This window comes from Microcaecilia unicolor, chromosome 1 (genome assembly GCF_901765095.1).
Source record: "Microcaecilia unicolor chromosome 1, aMicUni1.1, whole genome shotgun sequence".
Taxonomy (NCBI): Eukaryota; Metazoa; Chordata; class Amphibia; order Gymnophiona; family Siphonopidae; genus Microcaecilia; species Microcaecilia unicolor.
The window spans coordinates 604,374,255-604,397,674 of NC_044031.1; the positions used below are offsets into that span (position 1 = coordinate 604,374,255).

At 45.4% G+C, this 23,420-nt stretch overlaps 1 protein-coding gene across 1 annotated transcript in view; it reads right to left on the minus strand.

Moving 5' to 3' along the window:
• The window catches only part of PTK2 (protein tyrosine kinase 2), a 714,868-nt gene that overhangs the window by 654,578 nt on the left and 36,870 nt on the right, over positions 1-23,420 (minus strand). The window contains 1 exon segment of the mRNA XM_030219604.1: positions 7,185-7,351. Within this exon segment, the coding sequence (XP_030075464.1) occupies positions 7,185-7,351 (167 nt within the window).

Genomic DNA, 23,420 nt, shown 5'->3' on the forward strand with positions numbered 1-23,420 from the left:
TTCGCCACAAATTAACCTGAAGGGGCTCTCCTCCATGAACATATTGCTTTATTCTGACCAACTGCTGAGGTTTACACTTGGCCCATTCCAATACTGCTGTAAGCTCAGCTGCTATATAATAATGCTTAATATCAGGAACCCCAAAACCTCATCCTCGCTAAGCATCATGCTATAGTAGGGGAATCTGTGCTGGAGAGCTGCATGGGAATGGGGATTGAGGGAATCCCGCAGAACCCCCACAGGTATGGAAGAAGTTGCTACAGAATTCCTGTGGAGATGGAAGATGCTCTGCGATTCCCACGGGAGTGTAGTCAAAATCTCTGGCGACTCTAGAAGGCAGCTTAGAATGCACTATATGTGTGTGGGAGGGGGGGGTGGTCTGTGCGTGTGTATGTATTCCGACATAACAGCAGTGCTACAGTCCTGGGGACCCTATGATGTGGTTGTCGTTTTTCCCATGGGCATGCGTATAAAGTAGACGCTTACTGTGAGACGGTTCTACACATGTGCCAGGCACACTGCCTACCAAGCCACTTGCAGAATTTCCATACATCTCATTTGCATCTGATTTCCTTTGAGAACAGATTGCTGTTTCATAATCGGTAAATTCAACCACTGATATAGATGCACATGGTATTTAGTGGAGACTTTTGAGCATCAAGCCCTGAGATAGAGCCTTCTACATACTGACCAATTGAACTAAGGTGCATCCCTAACAGAGCTGGTTTTCAAATCTGACTCAAAAGTAAAATGTTAACAAGCAGTTTTTCTCTGGGACAGAAAAAGTGGTCTAAAGTACATTCCTCTGTGCCCCTATGGGGGAAAAAACCTTAAATTGGAGTCTTTTGGAAGAAAATATTTTCAGACTACTATTCTCACTTCCCATATAGCTTATCAGCTCATCACAGGCATACACTTGTAAAACAATGTGTGCAGTATTGGGGAGTTTACAGACGCTCTCCCTTGAGAGTAGGCCAAACTCCTCTATTTGCTACTGGAAAAGGTGAAGGAATGTGGAAAATATACGGTCTGAGCAAAGTATGATAAGGCACCCAGAGTTCTGCTATGACTTATCAGTGCCCAAAGACTTGCCTGACTCCAGGCTTCAGACCTCAAATACTACGTATATATGAAAACTTGTAATATTCTATGCCATCAAGAAAACCTCTTTGAAGATAAAGATGAAGGCTGCTGTTGTGATCAGCCAACTGTCCAAATAAGGAAACATGTGCAATCTCAGTCTACGTAGATATGCTGCTATGACCAACAGGGAAGTGAGAATAGAATTCTAAAACATTCTCTCTCAAAAGGCTCCAATTTCTGAGCTTCTCTCCACACGGGCAACGAGGAATAAGTCTTGGAATTTTTGGTTCTTTTCAGAGTGAATAAGACCACCATAGAATGGCTTCTGGAATCTGGGAGCCTTCTGGATTCTATACACAGTCAGCCTTTTTGTTAATAGGTGCTACATTCTGTAAATGGGCACCGTCAAAAATTCCTTGGCAGAGGTTGAGGAACTGGAGAATGTCCAGTGTGTCTGCCTAGATTCTTCTTCCATCTCTTAACTTAAATGGAATGGCCTCAGCTATTTCCCCTCAGAAAATCAATAAAATGAAAGCTTCATTTGTGGGGAATTTCTCCTCATTTTAGAAAGATGGGTCTGATGGTAAGCTAGTTGAATCCTCTTCAGGAAAACAAACAACCCAACATAGCTCTTAACCAAAGTCCAGGAACACTCAGTCAGATCCAGAAAAATGCTTCAAAGGTGAAGTTTGGGTGTCAGGCTGTCTCAACCTACTGAACGAATCTGGCCTTGAGCATAGGTGTCAAGATATCAAGGATCTCCAATGCCTTAGTGAAGCTTTCTCCCCTAATGAATTAGATATCGAACAGAATGAGGCAGAAATCAACTACAAAGCCCTTCAGTGTCAAAGCAGCAGCAACATGCCAAGCAAAGCAATCCATCCACTCATCAAATCTCTTCAAGGGCAGCTACCCAAAGGTTGACATTAATAACGGCATAAGGAAAACAGTAAGAGTGGCCATGTCATCCAGTCATCTGAAGAGTATCAGAAGCCACGTCTCGGGGCCTTGGAGGCTGCTGCACTCCTGATACTGAGGAGGATGAGCGCTCCTTACATCAAGGGTGTTTTGAGGAGGATGAGTGCTCCTTACATCAAGGGTGTTTTGAGGACACCAGTGACCTTATTACTTCTGTGCTCAATTCCACATTGATAAGATACAAAAGATTCCCAAGATGAAGTTGATGAACTGGAATTCAGTACCTAAAATGTCTGTACTGCTTATTTATTTTATACCCCACATTATCTCAAACTGGCTTGGGTTCAATGTGGCTTACAAGCAATAAACAGCAATGACTAACAATAAAAGGTTAACAGTGAGCATAGACCATTAAGACCTCTCCAGGACACCAATGAACATAATCTACAATAAGAGATTATGGTCAGGCACCACTTATAGGTACGGCTCGATTATCAGACTTAAACGGGACCGACCTGTTGTCAGATAATATAGAAAACAATGGAAACACCTTTAAAAAAATGTATGGAAAACATACCTTATGCCTAAACAGGCATAGAGTATCTGTATTTAAAATAGTTTACCACCACTAATCATCAACCAAATAAATGAAAAAAATTGTACAGTATAGGGCACGACTGTTCATCTTCTACAGCAGACATTTTGAGCACAAATACAGAGAAGTATACAGTATCACAACAACAATTGTATAGAGGCAGTGTGAACAAAAATAAAGAACCGAGCAAGGGAACCATATATATCTACTTCATGCTCAGCCTCATTTGAATTGTCTTCTACAGCAAGCAATGTGAACAGAAATACAGAACTGAACAGAGCATGATTGGAAACCCATTTCTCAAGCTCAGCGCTTTGTCTTTTCCAGTTATTAACAGTATGAAGCAGACATCAAGTCAGCAGAACTGAAACTGGAAACTCTCCACAGTACAAGTTCACAGGCAAAACAGATCTAAGAATAAGAGTAAGAATAAAGTGCTGTAAATGTAAATGAACAGGAATAGGTGTACATACAGTACTGCATAAAACTCATTGTGCACAAGAATCTTACCATGGTTCCATTTCTGCAAAACCAAGGTCACAGATTAAAAATAGTTCTCTGGCAGGAAAAGCAAGGTCTCAGTTCAAAACATCTTTAATGTTCACTTTTATTAGTAGTTCCTTTACCATCACGATGAAGCAGCATCTCGGATCAAAAATGGTTCCCTCGCTGCAAAAGCAGGATCCCAGATCCAAAAATTGCTGCCATGCTGTAAAAACAAAGTCTCAGTCCAAACATCTTTAATGGTTCCCTCGCTAAAAAAGTGGTGACCCAGGTCCAAAAATTACTGCATATACAGTACAGTACTGGAAAACTGGAAGAGAGGGAAGCCAGACACTTAATAGATATGAGGGGTGCATGAAGGAGTATCAGCTGCAAAGCATGGTTCTCATGCAGAAAAGTACAGACTCGCCTCAAGCATGGCTTCCATGCAGAATGTGAAACTGGAAAAAAAGGAAGAGAAGCCGTGGCGCTTCTTAACGGCAACGTGATGACATCACAGAGGGGTCTGTCAGATATGGCAGACAGATTAGCGAAGGTCAGATAATCGAAACTATACCGTATTCATAACGGATATGGGTCTTTTTGAGAAGTGTCACCCAGTGCAAGCAAAGACACTGATTGCTTTTCTGGGGTATCTTATCTGGAAAAACAGCCTCTGCAAAATCACAAAACTTGAAATTGAAAATAAGCACACTGAAACAGGAACCAGAGGTCCTCAGCAAGTTCTACATATGGAACAGCAGAACGAACTCAGGGGGGGAGGGTCAGAATCTCCCCGGCCCCAGAGAAGCCCCCAGATTGGCCAACGTGCATCTCGAAACACAATACGCACCGCAGAAGGACCATCAGATTCCTTCTGGAAAACCTTGCAGTCTAGAACCCAACCGCCCAAGATGGGAGTAAAAACTCCCCCGAGTCCGAAGTTATCGAGGTGGAACCAGAGAGGGATCCCAATGACATTCACCTCCAACACGGCACCCAGCCACCTCTCCTGGAACACCCCACAGAGGATAGCTAAGCCATTACTGTACCCGAGGAAAACCTCAAAAGGGGCGGGCTACAGACAAAATGCTGAGGAGGCAAAAGCCACTTCAAGCAGTGGACGTGGAGAAAAGACGACAAAATCTGGCCACAAAACAATTCCCCCAAATCAGGAGAGGTCGGTACAAAGCCTGAAGGAGTCCCCATAGCAGAAGCGAAGCCGCCATTGCAGCTAACAGCTAGAAAATAGGAGCCGCATCAGGAGGCGCCAAAAGAAAATGGCGCTTGCACCCGACACCTCAGAGCAGGAATCCCGTTTGAGGGAAAGAAAACCCTGGTGCCTGCCTGTGCCTCTGTGCACCTGGCAATACATGTCCCCGTTGCCGCCGCTTGCTCACAACAAGCTTGCTTCCGCCGCCAATAACACACGTCCCTTGATGGCAGAAAAAAATGCACTCTCTGAAGACGTTTAATTTGACTTCCCACCGACAGAGGGCTCTCCCAGGCAAGCCTACCACCAAACCGGCTCAGCAGGCTACACACACAGCGAATCCAGAGACGCTGCCCCCAAGGCTCTTCTTAGCAACCTGCTGCCCTGTTGCAGCTGCAGACCCTGTGCCCTGAATTGCTCTTTCATTTTTCTTTTCTTTTTTTTTTTAACAGCTGATAACAGCAGCAAACATGAGGTCTGTTGTGGACTAGAGGGTTGTTTTTGTTGTTCCCCCCCCTCCCCCCGTGAGGAAGGCTACAGTCCAAACAACAGTCCAAATTCTGGGAGGAAAGGACCACAGTTTGAGGCAGGGACCCAGGAAACCAGGTATGCCCCTAAAGTTGGCACAGAGTCCAAACACCCCCTAAGGTCAATGAGCCAAAAGACCCAGGAGCAGGCCCAAGAGACGTATCCTTGAGCTGTAGAGACACCGCCTACCACCTGCTAGAGATATAGATATACTGAAGTGAAAGAGGAGCGGACTACCTGGTATCACTGCCTTCAGCTTTGTAATCTCTATCTCCACCTGCTGGTAGATGGACACAACCCACCAGTTCCTGGATTCATCTACTGCATACACTAAGAACAATAAGTACATAAGTATTGCCATACTGGGACAGACCAAAAGGTCCATCAAGTCCAGCATCCTGTTACTAACAGTGGCCAATCCAGGTCACAAATACCTGGGAAGATCCCAAAAAGTACAAAACATTTTATACTGCTTATTCCAGAAATAAGCAGAGGAGTTTCCCCAAGTCCGTTTTAATACTGGTCTATGGACTTTTCGTTTAGGAAGCCATCCAAACCTTTTTTAAAACCCGCTAAGCTAACCATACGATCACCTCCAATTCAGGAAAAAACTAAAAACTCACTGTTTCAAAAGACATACCCTCCTGACCCAACATAAATGCATGAACCTAGCGACACCGTAGCACTACAGTTCGTAATGATCACCAAACAACTCCACCTGCTCTTGATTTCCTTCATGTGGTCCCACCACATGAATCTATGCGGTTCGTCCACATGAACCTTTTCCTACCATAACTTAACCTTGTAACTGTACTCCGGAGGCAACCAACACCTCTCCGGCTCCATGTAAGCCACATTGAGCCTGCAAATAGGTGGGAAAATGTGGGGTACAAATGTGTGGTACTACTTGCCATTCAAGCAGTGCTTTATGACAGGGCGTCCTTCCCCTGACGAAGCCCCACTGGCGAAACGGGTCCATTGGGGAGGTCCGAGTTTGACGCTGCTACAAGTAGTGTTTTTGCACTTTATGTCCTGAATGTTTGGATGTAGCGTTTTTTTTGCATTAAAAAATTATCTATAAAAATGTACACCAACACCTAGGGAGGAGGTTGGTTAAGGACCAATGATTGAATCACAGTGACTGTTTATGAGCAATCCCATTAATTTGGCTAATTGTCACCTGTCTGAGGTTCCCCCCCCCCCCCCCCCCCCCCCTTCCATTATTTTTTCACTATCTTGCAATCTGTTTGATCAGACCCACTGATTTTGCTGCTGGGTACAAATGTAACAAATAAATAAATAACCGCATTTACCACATTCTCTGGCAATGAATTCCAGAGTTTAATTACATGTTGAGTGAAGTAACATTTTCTCCGATTCATGTTAAATTTACTACTTTGTAGCTTCATCGAATGCCCCCTAGTCCTAGTATTTTTGGAAAGAGTAAACAGACGCTTCACGTCTACCCGTTCCACTCCACTCATTATTTTATACACTTCTATCATTTCTCCCCTCAGCCGTCTTTTCTCCAAACTAAAGAGCACTAGCCGCTTTAGCCTTTCCTCATAGGGAAGTTGTCCCATCCCCTTTATCATTTTTGTCGCCCTTCTCTGCACCTTTTCTAATTCTAATTTCTAATTCATCTTTTTTGAGATGCAGTGACCAAAACTGAACACAATATTCAAGGTGTGGTTGCACCATGCAGCGATACAAAGGCATTATAAATGTCCTCATTTTTGTTTTCCATTCCTTTCCTAATAATACCTAACATTCTATTTGCTTTCTTAGCCACCGCAGCACACTGAGCAGAACAATATCTTGAGGCGATTTCCAATTATGCACATACAACTGGCCCCATATAACAGAAGTAGACAAGAGCAGCACGCATGCATGGTGGAGCAAATCAAAAGCTCTGGAGCTTATTCTAAGCTGGAGAAGCTTCTTGTGCAGGCACCAGTAATGTCATATGTGCTGTAAGGACTTGCAACAATGCCTGTTCTCAGAGAAAATTAGTTCATATAAATGTAGGGTTGCATTAAGTTGCTTTATTTCTCTTTAAAAGAAATCTCAGAAGGTAACACTTGCCTGGTAATTATATTGTGGGTTATTAAACTGAATCCCAATTACTTGGTTAAAGCATAATACTTTTATACAGTTAATATCTGTGGGATATTTTTCTTCAAACCTAGAACAGCTACAATGTAATCACTATATACTCCAACTGTCCAACTTTTTAGTCATACCATTCTCAGATTTATCATTACACGAGTTACTTTAAAACAAGCATTTTGTTGCAAAGTGTGAGAGGCAACATCAACAAAGCAAAAGAGGTACGATTGTGCAGTATAATATTTCTCATCTTACTTCCATTCCTCTGCTGGATGACCTAGTTCGTATTTCTCCCTCACATGTGATACACCCATGTCCATGTGCAGCCAGTGAACCTCCTCTGAAGAGAGATGACCGAGACGTAATCCATAACACGCCACATTCTTCACTTTGTGGCTATCTACTATCTTCTGAATTATACCCTAAAATATTTTTTAAAAAAAGTTTATTGTAAAACTTGTATGGAATTTTAAAACATTTACACTGCTATGATAATGGGAACACAATATTTAATCAAACGACTTCATTGGATTTAATAACGGACTGACACTGGATTCATGACTCATAGCATACTCAGTTTTTATGACTCAACTTCTTTTCTCTTTTCTTTACATACAGTTAGAGATTTCACAGAAATTATCTGTTGAATAATTATATTTATAAACTTTGTACAATAGAAGCATAAATTTAAAACAAAATTATATAAAGGACAAAAACTACAAAAGAAAATGCGCTTGCCTGTCTTTAACAGGTATTTTCCCTAGGTAGAATTAGTTAGAAAACACAAACTAGTGACATCAGACAATGCCAAGACAGAGTAGTTCCCTCAAAGCTCAGAAGTAGAAGTACTGCATATTTGACTCGGAAGTCTCCTCAGTTTAAAGCTTAAAATCAATCTCAATGTAGTAGGATTATGTTTCTGATTAATCCTACTTACAAATAAACACCTATTACAGTTAATCAAATTTGCTTTCTCAGTCAAAAAACTGAGTTAAAACAGCTACAGAAATTCCTGCACCTGAAACAACTATGCCACTAAAATATTTATCCCAGAGGTGAACAGTTCATATAGACAGTTTAGTACTGCTTGACCAAAGGGACTGTCCTTTTTGGTACATGCAAGTACCAACATAGGAATGTACAGGAAGGATGTTCTGGAAGCCAAATTTAACTAGAAAGTTAAAATCTAACATACAAGGTAGCATTCCCAAAAATGCTCCTTGTACCACACATATGACCAAAGAAGCAGGCCATGTTCTGGAATCTCAGTGCCTCGAAAACAGGCAGGAAAGAGGGATATAGAATTGTTAAGAAATGAGCAACATTCTGAGGAAATGGAAGGCTTTTCCAAAAAAATGGGCTTCACTTTAACCAGGATGGACCCAGGATCCTAGTACTAACATTTAAGAATGAGATGGGAAAATTAGGTTCTTACCGTGGTAATTTTCTTTCCTTTAGTCATAGCAGATACAGCCATTACAGATGGGTTGTGTCCATCAACCAGCAGAGGGAGATAGAGAGCACACTTTTTTCAGTGCCTCATACCAGCTTGCTCCACTGCCTCTCCTTCAGTAATTGAAGCTTCCAAAGCAGTATAGCAAACCGCAATGGGAATAACATGAGCTTTCCTCACAGCAAACGATGGCCCTACAACAAAGGGCATTAACTCAGAATGGAGGGAATGAAACATCCTCCCGGAGGGCATAAACTCATCCTCCACTGAGACATAAATGTAGGGAATAAACTCATCCTCCCAGAGGGAATAAACATCCTCCAAAACATGAAACTGGAGGGAATTAAGTCATCCTCCTTTAATTGAACAAGAATCCTGAAGACTGTTTTCCGACTTTCTCCCAAGGACGGAATCTCCAGGAAACATAAACAGAACCTGAAATAGATTTACAGCAGATAGCATCAGACAGGGAGGAATCATGGCTGCATCTGCTATGACTAAAGGAAAGAAAATTATCACGGTAAGAACCTAATTTTCCCTTCCTTGTCATCAAGCAGATGCAGCCATTACAGATGGGATGTATCAAAGCAATCCCTAGATAGGGTGGGAACAAGCCACACCACGCGCCAGCACTTGCGCTCCAAAATGTGCGTCCCTCCTGGCAGCCACATCCAGCCTGTAATGTCGGGCAAAAGATAGCTTAGAAGCCCATGTTGCTGCACTACAAATCTCTTGAAGAAAGAGTGCTCCAGTTTCAGCACAAGAAGAGGAAATTCCTCTAGTGGAATGCACCTTAAAGGCATCAGGCGGAGGCCGGCCGGCAAGCAAATAAGCTGAAAAGATAGATTCTTTAAGAAAATAGGTTGGTTTAGGTGAAACGCTGAAACCACCTTAGGCAAGAAGGAAGGCACGGTCCGAACCATGACCCCGGACTCCAAAAACTGCAGAAAAGGGTCTCTACAGGACAGCGCCTGGAGCTCTGACACCCGTCTTGCCGAAGTAATGGCCACTAAAAAGACGGCCTTCAGTGTCAAATCTTTCTCTGAAGCACGCCGAAGCGGTTCAAAGGGAGCACCCTGAAGGGCTTTCAGCACTAGCCCCAGGTTCCACGCTGGACAAGGTGCACGCACGGGAGGACGGAGCCGAAGCACCCCACTAAGAAACCGTGCCACATCTGGATGAGCAGCTAAAGACACGCCTTCAACCTTGCCACGCAGGGAGGCCAACGCTGCCACTTGCACCCGCAGGGAATTATAGGCCAAGCCTTTTTCTACACCATCCTGCAAAAAGTCCAGAACTGGCGAGACAGGAGCCCGCAGGGGTGTGATCTCTCTGGAAGCACACCAGACTTCAAACTGGCGCCAAATCCTGGCATAAGCCACGGAAGTGGAACGCTTGCGGGCTTGCAGGAGTGGTAATTACTTTATTGGAACAGCCTTTGTCTCTCAATTGCGCCCTCTCAATCGCCAGGCCATAAGACCAAATCGACCGGGGTCCTCCATGGTCACCGGACCCTGTGACAACAGGTTGGGAACCAGAGGTAACTGAAGGGGATCCTCTACGAGCATCTGTCGGAGGTCCGCATACCAAGGCCTCCTGGGCCAATCCGGGGCGACGAGAACCACTTCTCCTGGATGCAGCCGAATCCGCAGGAGCACTCGCCCTATCAAGGGCCACGGAGGGAACACATACAGTAGGCCCGGAGGCCAGGGTTGAGCCAAGGCATCCAACCCCGCCGAGCGAGGATCTCTCCGTCTGCTGAAGAAGCACGGGACTTTGGCATTGGTGCTTGTCGCCATTAGATCCATCACGGGCTTGCCCCACTTTGCACATATCTGCAGGAATACTTCGTCTGCAAGTTCCCACTCCGCTGGATCGATCTGATGTCTGCTTAGATAATCGGCTTGCACGTTGCTCTGACCTGCATTGTGAGCTGCCGACAAACTGTAGATGCAGCTCGGCCCAGTGGCAAATTTGTTCGGCCTGCGTGGCTAGAGCTCTGCACTGAGTGCCGCCTTGTCGATTTATGTAGGCCACTGATGTCGTTTTGTCCGACATCACTCTGACAGCCAATCCTTCCAGGGTCACTTGAAAGGCCAGAAGCGCCTGAAACACCGCTTTCAACTCTAGGCGGTTGATGGACCACTCCGACTCCTCGGGTGTCCATAGACCCTGGGCATGCTTCCCCTTGCAATGTGCGCCCCAGCCTTTCAGGCTGGCATCTGTCACCACTAGGCACCAATCGGGGAGCGCCAGCGGCATTCCTCGCCGCAGCATGTTGTCTGAGAGCCACCACTCCATGCTGAGTCGGGCCGCAGGGAGCCAAGAGAGTCTGCATTGATAATCCTAAGATACTGGAGACCATCCTTGGAGTAGAGCATACTGTAGAGGTCTCAGGTGCGCTCTTCGCCCAGGGCACCAGTTCCATGGTGGCCGTCATCGATCCAAGCAGCTGGACAATGTCCCAAGCTCGCGGGCGGGGCATCCTCAGGAGCAGACGGACCTGATTCTGAAGCTTCCACCGCCTTTGCTCGGGTAGGTACACATACCCCGAGGCTGTGTTGAACCTGGCCCCCAAATATTCTAGAGACTGCGAGGGGGTCAGGTGACTCTTGGCCAAATTGACGACCCAGCCCAGAGATTGAAGTACTGAGACCACTCTGGCTGTGACATGCTGACTCTCTGCAGCAGAGTTTGCTCGAATGAGCCAGTCTAGGTGCATACAGGTGAACCCGAATACCCTCTCGCCTTAGAAAGGCAGCTACTACCACCATAACCTTCGAAAAGGTGCGGGGAGCTGTGGCGAGGCCAAAAGGCAAGGCCCGGTACTGGAAATGCTTTCCCATCACCGCAAACCTCAGAAACTTCTGGTGCGGGGGCCAAATTGGAATGTGCAAGTAAGCTTCTTTCAGGTCCAGAGACGTGAGAAACTCTCCTGGCTGTACCGCCTCAATGACGGAGCGCAGGCTTTTCATGTGAAAATGCCGCACTCTCAGGGACTTGTTTAATTCGTTTAAGTCCAGAATAGGGCGAAAAGACCCTCCTTTTCGCGGCACCACAAAGTAGATGGAGTAGCGGCCGCAGCCGTGTTCGGCGGGAGGTACCGGGGACACGGCCCCTATCTGAATCAGACCTTGCAAAGTCTCCTCTACCGTCGCCCGTTTGGCGGCAGAACCGCATCGGGACTCCACAAACACGTCTCTTACAGGGGCATGGAATTCTATTCTGTAACCATCTCTGATCAGGTCCAAGACCCACTGATCTGAGGAAATGTTGGCCCACTCCTCGGCAAAGAGGGAAAGACGACCTCCGATGACAGGACTAGAGGAGAGGGCCGGCGCACCATCATTGAGAGGGTCGCCCCTGAACTCCAGGCCTTGAGCCAGCAGCTGCGGAACGTTTGTCCGAGCGAAAGGAGTTCCTCTGCTGAAAACGGGCACGAGAAGTGAACCCAGCAGAACGCCCCGGGCGGTACCTTCGAGCTTCACGGAAGCGAGGTCTGTAAGAGGAGTGGACTGCCGCACCCTTAGAGGAAGGCCGAGGCCTATCTTCGGGCAAGCGCTGGGGTTTAGCCTCACCCAGGCCCTTCATAATTTTCTCCAACTCCTCACCAAACAGGAGAAGGCCTTGAAAGGGCAACTTCACCAATCTTTGCTTAGAGGCCATGTCCGCCGCCCAATGCCGTAGCCAAAGAAGACGGCGAGCCGCCACTGCTACTGCCATGTGGTTAGCCGAAGCTCTGACAATATCATAAAGGGCGTCAGCAAGAAAGGACAAGGCCTACTCCATCCGCGGAGCCACATCTGAAAAGGGCTCCGCTCCATTACCGGGCTGTTCCACTGCCTGTTGCAACCAAGCCAGGCAGACTCTAGCAGCATAACAACTGCATGCAGACGCCCGAATAGTGAGACCTGCAATTTCAAATGACCGTTTAAGTGCTGATTCCAGTCTACGGTCTTGAATATCCTTCAGGGCAACACCTCCTTCAACAGGGAGGGTAGTTCTCTTTGTCACAGCTGTGACTAGGGCATCCACTTTAGGCATAGCAAAGCGAGCCATATGCTCCTCACTCAGAGGGTATAATTGCCCCATAGCCCTGGAAACTTTCAACGGTCCCTCGGGGGTCAGCCCATTGAGCCGAAATAAGCTCTTGGATGGAGTCATGCAAAGGAAAGGCTCGAGCAGACATTTTGGTACTAGCCATCCTAGGATTCACAGAGGAGGCTGAGCCACTGTCAGGGTCCTCAATAGAGAGAGCCTGCAGGGTATCAGAAATAAGCGCTGGCAGCTCATCACAGTGGAAAATCCTCACCGCGGAGGGATCATCTAGATCCTGAGTCACTTCTGCACCAGACTCTGGCTCCTCAGACCATGAAGGCCTGCCAGAGTCCTCCGAATCCTCACAACCCGACCGGGGGGGGGGGGGGGGGGGATGGAGGTGCAGCACTCTCTGAAGGGGAATGAGCCCTTCTGCGCTTCATATTCTGCCAATTATCAGGGAATAACGCCTCAGAGGGCATACCCAGGCTAGAATCCACCGGGGGGGCATTAGAAGAGGCCCCTGCAGGGCTTTGTGGGAGAGCTCTTTTAAGCATGTATGCTTTATGCATTAATAAGACAAAATCAGGGGAGAAAAACTCACCCTGGGCACCCGGATCTCTGCCGAGGCTAGTAGCTCTCATATCAGCCTGACTCCGAGGCCTCCCCCCGGGCTCAGGACTCTCCGTCTCAGCGGAGGTCGCGCCATGTGGTAAATTAAAAATGGCGTCCGCTGCCAGCTCAGAGCGCGAAGAATCGTCGCTCGCCATGCTCGGGCCAGCTCTAACGTCTGTACAGCCCGATTTACAGAGCCCCGCTGCTGATCTGCGCTTGCCACACTTGGAACAGCGCTTTACATTCTCTGCAGCCATCGCTGAAAACGGCGGTAAAATTCAAAATGGCGGTTCGCACCAAAATCGCCCCGATTGCGGGCCCACCCCGGAGGAGTCAGAAAACACTCTTACCTCACTGGACCGAGTATCACAGCTCTGGTCCCACAGAAAAAGGCAAGGAAAAAACCTCTGTTCCTTTTTTTTTTTTTAACGCTGTGAGGAAAGCAGAGGTAAATAGAACTCCGGAGGCTCAGGTGAGTGGGAAAGGCAGGGAAAGGGCGAACCTATGTGCCTGCATCCACTGTTGGTGGGGAAGGACAGGGAAAGCTAAGCAATGTGTCCACATCCACGGAGGTAAGGGTAAGGCAGGGAAAGGACAAACCTATGTGCCTTTAAAGTGAAGCTGCTATAGCCTCCAACACCCCGGCTAACAACTGGCAAGCCAAGAGCCACCTCCAGGCAGATTTTAGATGGAGCTCGAAGATGCTACAACCACTCTGCTAGGGGAGATAGAGATTACTGAAGGAGAGGCAGTGGAGCAAGCTGGTATGAGGCACTGAAAAAAGTGTGCTCTCTATCTCCCTCTGCTGGTTGATGGACACAACCCATCTGTAATGGCTGCATCTACTTGATGACAAGGTAACAGCAGCTTTTAAACTACATGTTTGAGGAAAGCAGATCATTGCTTAGGATTGAAAGGCAGCATTAGTGATCTTGAAAAAAATACTGACAAAATTTTCACCTTGGAATATCTTGATAGAGGGTTGTTGTAAACGCTAAGATCTCTATTCTTTCTTTAAAAACAGGTAAGTTAAATTATTTCAAATTATCCCCATCAACTGCTGCAGAAGTTGAGAATAGTGAAGTTACTCACCTGTAGCAGCAGTTCTCAGAGGACGGCAGGACTAGTATTATCATATGTGGGTACATCTCTGATGGCGCTCCTGTGCAGATGCAACCCAGCGTTCCTATCACTTTAAGAAGTTTTTGGTAGGCCTGCACTGGGCATGTGCCTTCCTGCCCACCAATATAGATATGAATGCAACTCCTATGGGAAGTGGGAGGCTATGTGAGAATGCTAGTCCTGCTGTCCTCAAAGAACACTGCATCAGATGAGCAAGGAGATGCTGAGGTCCCATAACACAGTAGGAGGTTTGATTGGGGTGGGGGGACTTTGTCAACAGCAAACCTCTCATGAAGCAAACAACTAAAGGCTGTACAGAGATGGGCTTACACCCAACATGGTGATAAGAACAGACTGCACTGAGGTGAACCCCTACAAACGGTTTTGAAACCAGATTCAGGGAGGTGAAGGAGGTACTCAAGCAGGTTTTGTGTACGGGGGACTTGATATATCTCCTTTCTATGGTTTCACTGGTAAACGGCATTTTTGTTACAAAGAATGTGAATGGTGTTCTTAACTAAGTCATGGGTGCTGAATTCGAAAATGAAAACAGTTTTTGCCTATCGGGCTCAGTTTTCTTGTGACACGCTACCCTTTTTATAAAAATCCTTGAAAACGCTGCATTTTGGTACCCTGCCGTGCAGGGCCGCCGAGCGGGGAGGGGGGGGGGGGTGAGGACAAAATCCCCAGGGCCCGGGCCTTCAAGGGGGGCCCAGTGCCAGTCCCACCCGCCCTCTGACCGTCTGCCACCGGGCCGGCCCCCTGTATTTAAATCACCGCGCGGTACGACTCTCCCTCTCACCTCCTTGTGAGGCGGAACTCCTCCCTTCGAGTCTCCTTCCCTCCCTGTATCCCGCCCTCAGGGGAGCAGCAGCCGCGGCGGCGGCGACCTCAGGGGGGGAGGGGAGTGGTGACCTCGGGGGCGGGGCTGCGGCGGAGGTGAGGCGGCCTTGTCCCGGGCCCGGCCAAGTTTCTCGGCCGCCCTGCTGCTGTGGATTAATTTAATTCAGCAGTTATAATTGTTGGAAAAACAATTGAAATATACTAGGAATTACAATACAAAACCCTTAGTTTAGAAAGCCACCACCAGGAAATAAGTGAGGTTTGGCAACATTGCCCATGAGTCATGCTCGAACATGTTCAAACACGTTCTGTTGCGTCAGTTGCCACCTGTATCTCAGCATTGAGAGTTCAGTCAACAATTGCTGTTGGAAGTGACTGCTTGTAGGTTCTACGTTTGTGAAGGTTTGTGTCATTTCAGAAGAAATGCCTCGTACCTGTGCAAATAGCCCAAATTCTTTTTGTTATATCTGTGGAGAGTTTACTCTGAAATCGCAAAAACGAAAACTTAATCCTCTTGTAAAAAAGTGCTACGAACTATATTTCAGGTGTAAGGTTGGTGAACAGGACCGCAAATGGGCTCCCCACATTTGCTGTTTGATGTGTGTTACACTCCTGACAGGCTGGTTAAAAGAAAGACGTCGCATGCCCTTTGCTGTTCCCATGATTTGGAGGGAACCAACGGATCACACAACAGACTGTTATTTCTGTCTGACAAAAATAGCAGGAATCACCTCGAAAACAAGGAAAACTGTGAAATATCCTAACTTACCATCTGCTATAAGACCTGTATGTCACAGTGAAGAATTGCCAGTACCAGTGCCTCCTGAGAATTTGATAGTGAGTGAAGATGAATACAGTGACGAACATGCAGAAGACAGAGAAGGGGATATGCATACCGACCCATCATTTCAGGACCTCTGTGAATCAAATGTGCCCCACTTTTCTCAACGATCTTGTTCGTGATTTAAATTTGTCGAAGCAACAGGCTGAGCTTTTAGGTTCAAGATTAAAAGGATGGAATCTTCTTTCTTGCGATACGAAAGTGAGTGTTTTTCGTGACCGACATGCTATTTTTTCTGAATATTTCTCCAAGGAAGGTGACATGGTCTTTTGTAATGATCTTTTACTGGTCTTTTACTCTTATGTTGCTTATATCTTTGATTTCTTTGTGAACTGACACAGTTTTTTTGGAACTCTTGTAGCAGAAGCGTGTCATTTTGCCAGATACATATAATAGCTACATATGCAGACAAGCATTTACAAAAACCATTATCACATGAAAACTGAGGCTGATACAGAAATTCTGAAATGAGATCTGGAACCAGGGAATAATTATCTTCCAGAAAATGTATGTTTTGTTCTTGTTACAGAAAAAAAGTATTTTTTTGTAGACCAGTGTTTTTAGCAACTACATTCAAAGTGGTTTACATAGTATATATAGGTACTTAGTTTGTGCCTGGGGCAATGGAGGGTTAAGTGACTTGCCCAGAGTCACAAGGAGCTACAGTGGGAATCGAACCCAATTCGCCAGGATCAAAGTCTGCTGCACTAACCACTAGGCTACTAGAAATGGGATCTCACACCAGACAGTAAGCCTCCTCCATGTAAAAGGATAATATCTCTTAGTGGAATCTTTTCTGGAAGCCAGCAAGATCCTGGAAACACACTCAGGTAGTTACAAGCAGTCAAATTCTATGCTTTCAACATTCAGACCATTAGCCCTTCATTTTGCATGTTGAAAGTTGGAAAGCAGTCTAGCCTCCACAGTTCTTTGAAGGACAACTCCATAAGTGGAAAGAACCACATCTTCCTGAGCCAGTAAGGCATAATAAGGATTATGGTCCTTCAATCCTGCTTGAGTTTCAGCAAAGTCTTCCCAATCAGAAGAATGGGAGGATACTCATACAGAAGACCTTTCTCCCAATCACGGAGAAAAGCATCAGAAGCTTATGTGCCATGTGACCTGAGTCTGCAGCACAACTGAGGGACCTTGTTATTGAGAAGTTGCAAAAAGATCCACCGAGGGGGTGTCCCACTCTCAGAAGATCTTGAGGACAATGCCCATGAAAGACCACTTGTGCAGTCAGCTAGACTGTTGTCTTTCCCTGTCAGGTTTGCAGCTCAAAGTGCCATACCATGGCTGACAGGCCACCTGACAGCATCCTGATGTAAGAGCTAGGATCCACAGACGTGGAGAACTGAATGAAGTCCCACAGATAAACACAATACAGCAAGGCAGTGGGTAAAAAACCAGGAGTGCCAGAGTAGAGATGAACCAAACTTTATTAATCAATATAATGACGCGACACAATGTTGTGTTTCGGCCAAAAGGCCTACATCATTTTAGACTCCTGATGTAGGCCTTCTGGCCGAAACACAACGTTGTGTCGAGTCATTATATTGATTAATAAAGTTTGGTTCATCTCTACTCTGGCACTCCTGGTTTTTTACCCACTGCCTTGCTGTATTGTAAGAGCTAGGATCTCATACCCCCCCCCCCCCCCCACACACACACACACACGGCAACCTGATTGTTTTAATGAGTACAATTGGAATCATCAGCTGGTGGTGGGGCTGTTCAACAACAATAATATCAGCATAGGCCAGATGGTGACCATTAAAAATTAAATAAGATATTTTCAGATATATTGGAGAAAGAAGAAAAGATAGGAATGGACTAGCAAGACTGAAAGATAATGAGAATTGCACTGTGGAGAGAGACGAGGGTAAAGCAAACATGCTAAACAATTACTTTCCTTTGGTGTTCACGGAAGAAAATCTTGGAGAAGGACGGCGGTCAGCCGCTGAGGGAATATCTCAATATTGCACTGTTTACGAAAAAAAGCCTTTTTTAAACAGCTTCAGAATCTGAAGGTGGACAAAGCTATGGGGACCGATGGGATATATCCAAGGATACTGAGGAAGCTCAGAAAAGTCCTGGTGAAACCTCTTACAGATTTATTTAATAGATCTTTAGAGATGGGAAAGGTTCTGTGAGATTAGAGATGAGCAGATGTGGTCCCCCTTCAGAAAAGCAGAGACAGAGAAGAAGCGGGAAACTATAGGCCAGTAAGTCTCACATCGATAGTAGGAAGAATAATGGAGTCACTGGTGAAGGAAAGGATAGTTGACTTTCTAGAAACCAACAGATTGCAGGATCCGAAACAACATGGCTTTACCAAAAGAAAAAACTGCCAAACGAATCTGATTGACTAGAGCTGGATGAAAGACGTGCGCTAGATGTAATATACATGGATTTCAGCAAAGACTTTGATATGGTCACTCACAGAAGGCTCGCGAAAAAGCTGAGAGGGCTGAACTTAGGACCCAAAGTGATGAACTTTATAGGAAACTGGTTGACCGGCAGGTGGCAGAGGGTGGTGCTAAACGGAATATGATGAGAGGAAAGGAGGATGAGCAGTGGAGTGCCTCAGGAGTCAGCGCTGGGGCCAATTGTCTAATATATTTGTGAGATATTGCTGAAGAGTTAGAGGGAAAGGTTTGCCTTTTTGCGACCAACAAGAAGATAGCCAATAGAGTGGATACCCTGGAGGGAGTAGAAACAATGAGAAAGGATCTCTAAGCATTAGAAGAATGGTTGAAGATCTGGCAGTTAAGATTTAATATACAAACTGTAACCAACTTGGGGTAACAATATCTTCTGGTTTCAAAAGTATGTTATCACCTAAACTAAAGAAACCGTTTTTACTGAAATACTTTTTTTTTGTTTTTCTATGTAATGCTCTGTGCATTCATTCATGTGTGTTTAAACATGTCTATACTTCTATGCACCCTTTATTATAATGGATTTAATAAATACTAGTAAAAAAGCCCCGTTTCTGATGCAAATAAAACGGGGGCTAGCAAGGTTTTCTTCTGTGTGCATGTGGGAGTGTGTGTGTCCCTGCCCTCTGCCCTCTCTCCCTTCCTCTGTGCTGTTTGTCCCCTCTCCCCTCAGAGTCGAGTCCTTCAGTGTTAAGTTTCTTGCTGTGCTGTGTTTGTGTTACAGAGATAGTGAGGGCTTCTGCCCTCCCCCCTCTGAGTCCTTCACTGTTACAGAGAGAGCGATTTGATTTCGTGCTTTGCTGTGTTTTCCTTCACTGTTTGTGTTAGAGAGAGCGAGGGCGGGGCAGACACTCATGGGGAAACCAGATATCTCTCCCCCTTCACACTTCCGGCTGGAGGCTTCATTTAGAATATTGGTGGTGCCTTTTATATATAGAGATATATGGGTGCTCAGTGAAAAATCAATGTGCTATGGTTTGTCTACTGTACAACGTATTTGTTCATGTTCCATCATTGCACTTCAGCCCTCCCTCTCTCCTATATTCATTTTGTAAAGCTAATGCCTAATATGTAACAGTAATACTTAGCTTCGGGCTGATTATATTTGCTGTGCTTGAATCTTCTGATGAATACGCTGCTGTAGACCGCCACAGTGCCATGCATACGTGACTACTTAAAACCTCTAGGACTTCAATTGCTTAGTAAAGTCTTAGTCACGTCTTATAGTTTTCATAGTTCTCATTCTCCGTTCGCGACACAACGTGTGTTTCGCTTTAATGGCTTTCTCAAGAGAGCATATTACTATCGTTTCCAATAACTTGCAAGACTGTTAATTTCATTCGTTCATATCCTAGAATAACAAGAATTAATAATCGTTTCTGTTGTTTATATTTTTCACACGAATCCACCCACACTCTTCAAGTAGATAAACTTCGCTATCATATTTTTAACTCCGTGTTATAATCATAATAACTTATAATAGTCTTTTTGGCTTACATACGAGGTGGGACACCAACCACAATCGGGATTCAACCGTTTGGAAACGCCGATGCATGCGCCCTGTTTAAATATGTCCCTTAGTTGACGTAACCTCACCATCACTCATGCAGCCATTCTATCTCACGGTTCAATCCACTGGGGGCGACCGTGTTCCACTGGAATATCATCCGCTGCTCATTATGGTTTAAAGCCCTAGCTACATTCCCTCCATGAGTCTTGTAACACTGTATAATTTAAATCCAGTATAGTGTGCTTTTTTTTCAATCCAGTGTTCAACTAAAGGTGCCTCCTGCTTCTGTATCCTCAAATTGCTGACATGTTCTGCAATATGTTGTTTTATTTTTCTGGTGGTGTACCCAATGTACCATTTTAAGCAAGGCCAAATTATTCCATATATTACTTGAGTCGATTCACAGTCAGTCTGTTCAAGGAGGTAAAAAGGATGTCCCATTCTGGGATGGGTTACCTGGTTAGTGTGCCATACATACCGACAAGAAACACATCTTGTGCATGGTTTATGACCCCCATCACAGTTTTCCCTGATCTTCATATTAGTACTGGTATAAGATTTCAGGAGTTCTATGTTTTTTGCTCTTGTATTGGCGAATACTGGATAGTCCTTAATCTGCACCAAAGACAGCGTTGACCAATGTTTTTTAATGATGCTTTGTACTGACTTAGTTCTGTTAGAGTATGGCAATACACAAGTAAGCTTCTCCTGTTTGTTAGTCTTGGATTCTTTCTTAGGAGTCAATAGCCATTCAGGATGGGTGTTAGACGTCAGCTTATGCGCTGCTTTAAGTATCTTAGATGGATACCCTCGATTTCTGAATCTCTGATACATGATGTTCGCTTCTTTGTCAAAATTTTCTTTCGTACCACACAATTTTCTAATCCTTAGGAATTGACCCAACGGGATGCCTTTCTTAACCGACTCAGGATGAAAGCTATTGAAATGCAATATGGTTTTAGTATCCGTGGGTTTCCTATCTAAACTTGAATCGAATTTGGATTCTGCATACGAGATTTTAACATCTAAATAGTTAATGAACTTGCCTCCTAAGGATGATTCAAATGTGATGTTGCTATCACAGGAGTTTATATATACTAAGAATTCTTGCAGCATATTGTCAGTGCCAGACCACACTAAAAATACATCGTCTATGTATCTTTTCCATATTTTAATGTAAGGAGTAAATTGATTGTTATACACATACATGCTCTCAAAACGTAACGAGAGGCAAATGGAAGACACAGTGGACTGAGAAGACTTAATACGTATTAACAAGTTAGCAATTAGAACACAATATCATCAAAACTCTGAATACTGCCACATCCAACGAGTCCCTAGGGGACTACAATGGAACAAGGAACCAAGATATCTAGACGATAAGGACTTTGTCACCCAATGGAACAACATAATTACAAGATGTTCACTTGATTTAATGCTACTGATCACTGATAAACTTAAAAAGATTTTGAAACACAACAAAGAGAAATAGATGTAAAAGTTGAACAGTTAAAAATTAAGGAAACTACATATGAGACACGATACTCACAACATGTTCAATTAATGGAGAAGTATGCAGCTGATGCTCGAGGTCAAAAAATATCAAAATTTAAGAGAGATGAGTTGGACTATACCAAGGGGTATGTGTACCCCTGGATGGACACGCGCAGAAGATCCAGGAGATACCGAAAAATGAAAAAAGTCGGATTTATAAATACATCAAGCGACTCATCTGGGGAGGAAGCCTTTAGGATGTCAGTAACCATTAAGACTCGATCTGACCAACCACTGAAGCCACACGGAAACGATGAGAATCAAAATAGTTAATCTTTTTTAGATAACAGCGATTCTGCTCCACAGGGCATTCAGAACAATACCCAACCGAGAAAAACCAGGTATCGCTGTCCAGCCCGGAACTACAAAGAATCCTCCTATATAATAATTCTCACCTCCAACGTTCTAACCTGCCTGGGACCGTGGATCCCTCGGAGGTGGTCTGCTAGGCAGCTAAGAACACACTGACGTCAGTAACATCACTGACAGCCGATTCCCAGGCAAGGGGAGGAGTAGGGAAACATGCGGAGTGTGTTTCCCTACTCCTCCCCCTGCCTGGGAATCAGCTGTCAGTGCGCCGCTCCCTGCCACTTCTGAGCAAGTGACAGGGAGCAGGGCAACACAGAACCTCCCCCGGCGCATCACCAAAGCACCCCCCACCCGAAAAACATCAACACCCCCGCCCCCCCCCCTCCCACACACACACGTCACTCTCTCCCTCCCATCCCGTTCAAGGCCCCCTCATGCCCCTCCCTCCGATTTCAACACCCCCCCTCCACGTAACTGACCCCTGGACCCCCCTGCCGTGACTCTCTCGACCCCCCCTTCCGCCAAAAACCCTACCCCGCCGCCGTCGTGTTTCTGTGCTGACAACCACCAAACTTCTCTTCTCAGCTGCGTCGGGGCGTTGCTTGATGAATGATCATCTGTTCAAGTTTCTGTGCATGTGTCTGACATCAGACGCACGCACAGAAACTTCAACAGATGATCATTCAACATGCATCGCGGGCACAGATGAGAAGAGAACTTTGGCTGTCTTCAGCACAGGTACGCGACGCCGGCGGGGGTGGTCTTTCTGCGGGAAGGGGGGGTGTTGAAATCGGAGGGAGGGGAGTCATTACCTTGCTAGCGCCCATTTCACTGCCTACCAAAACGGGCCTTTTATACTAGTAGTATATAAAATTTATCGACAAAACCTTTAACTATAGCTCAAATGCAGGTTCTACAATTAGGTCTGTCATATGTTACCACCAAACAGTATGATGCCTTTGCAATGAGATGCAGTCTGCACAAATTCTTCCAAAAACTAAAATTAAGAGCTTTCTCTGACAAACAGAAATCAGCTGATGACATCCCATTGCAAGAAGATACAGAAGTGTACAAAACTTTTATGTCTGAACACAGGTTACCATCTACATGGTTGCCTCCAGGACCACCCGGAAGCCCTCATTGAGGCGTTCTCTAAACTAGTTTGAAATGATCTAACAGAGTTGGAAAAAACCAAATGGCACACAATGTTCAATTAAGTAGAGACCACCAAATAGCCTTGGAGGATCTAAGACGTGACGAGAATATAATTATCATGCGAGGCGATAAGGGTGGGGGAGTGGTGGTCCAAGATATAATTCAATACAGAGAAGAAGCACATAGACAACTTTTGGATCAAAGATATTACTTAAGATTGGATCATGATCCATCTAAAACCAATCAGGAGGGGGATCACGTGACGCTATGGTGGAGAAAGGTCGCGGGTGAACTTCTCTCCGAAACCTGCCTGTTAATCCCTATATTTGCAAGAGAATCGTTCTTCCCAAAATTGCACTATCCGCTACAGCAAGACTTAGGACTCAGTGCAGGCACCTGGTCAACTAGAACGGGCAAAAAATTGGTCATGGCAACAAAATCAGCCCAAAAGGAAAGGCAGAGGGGAAGGACATGATGGCGGCGACCTCTCCCGAAACAGGTTCTTCGATATCATCCGCATGGGTGGCTGAGATCACCTCTGAATTAATGGTGGTGATGGAGGATCTGCTGGACCGATGATTGGTCCCACTAGACCAGAAACTGGATA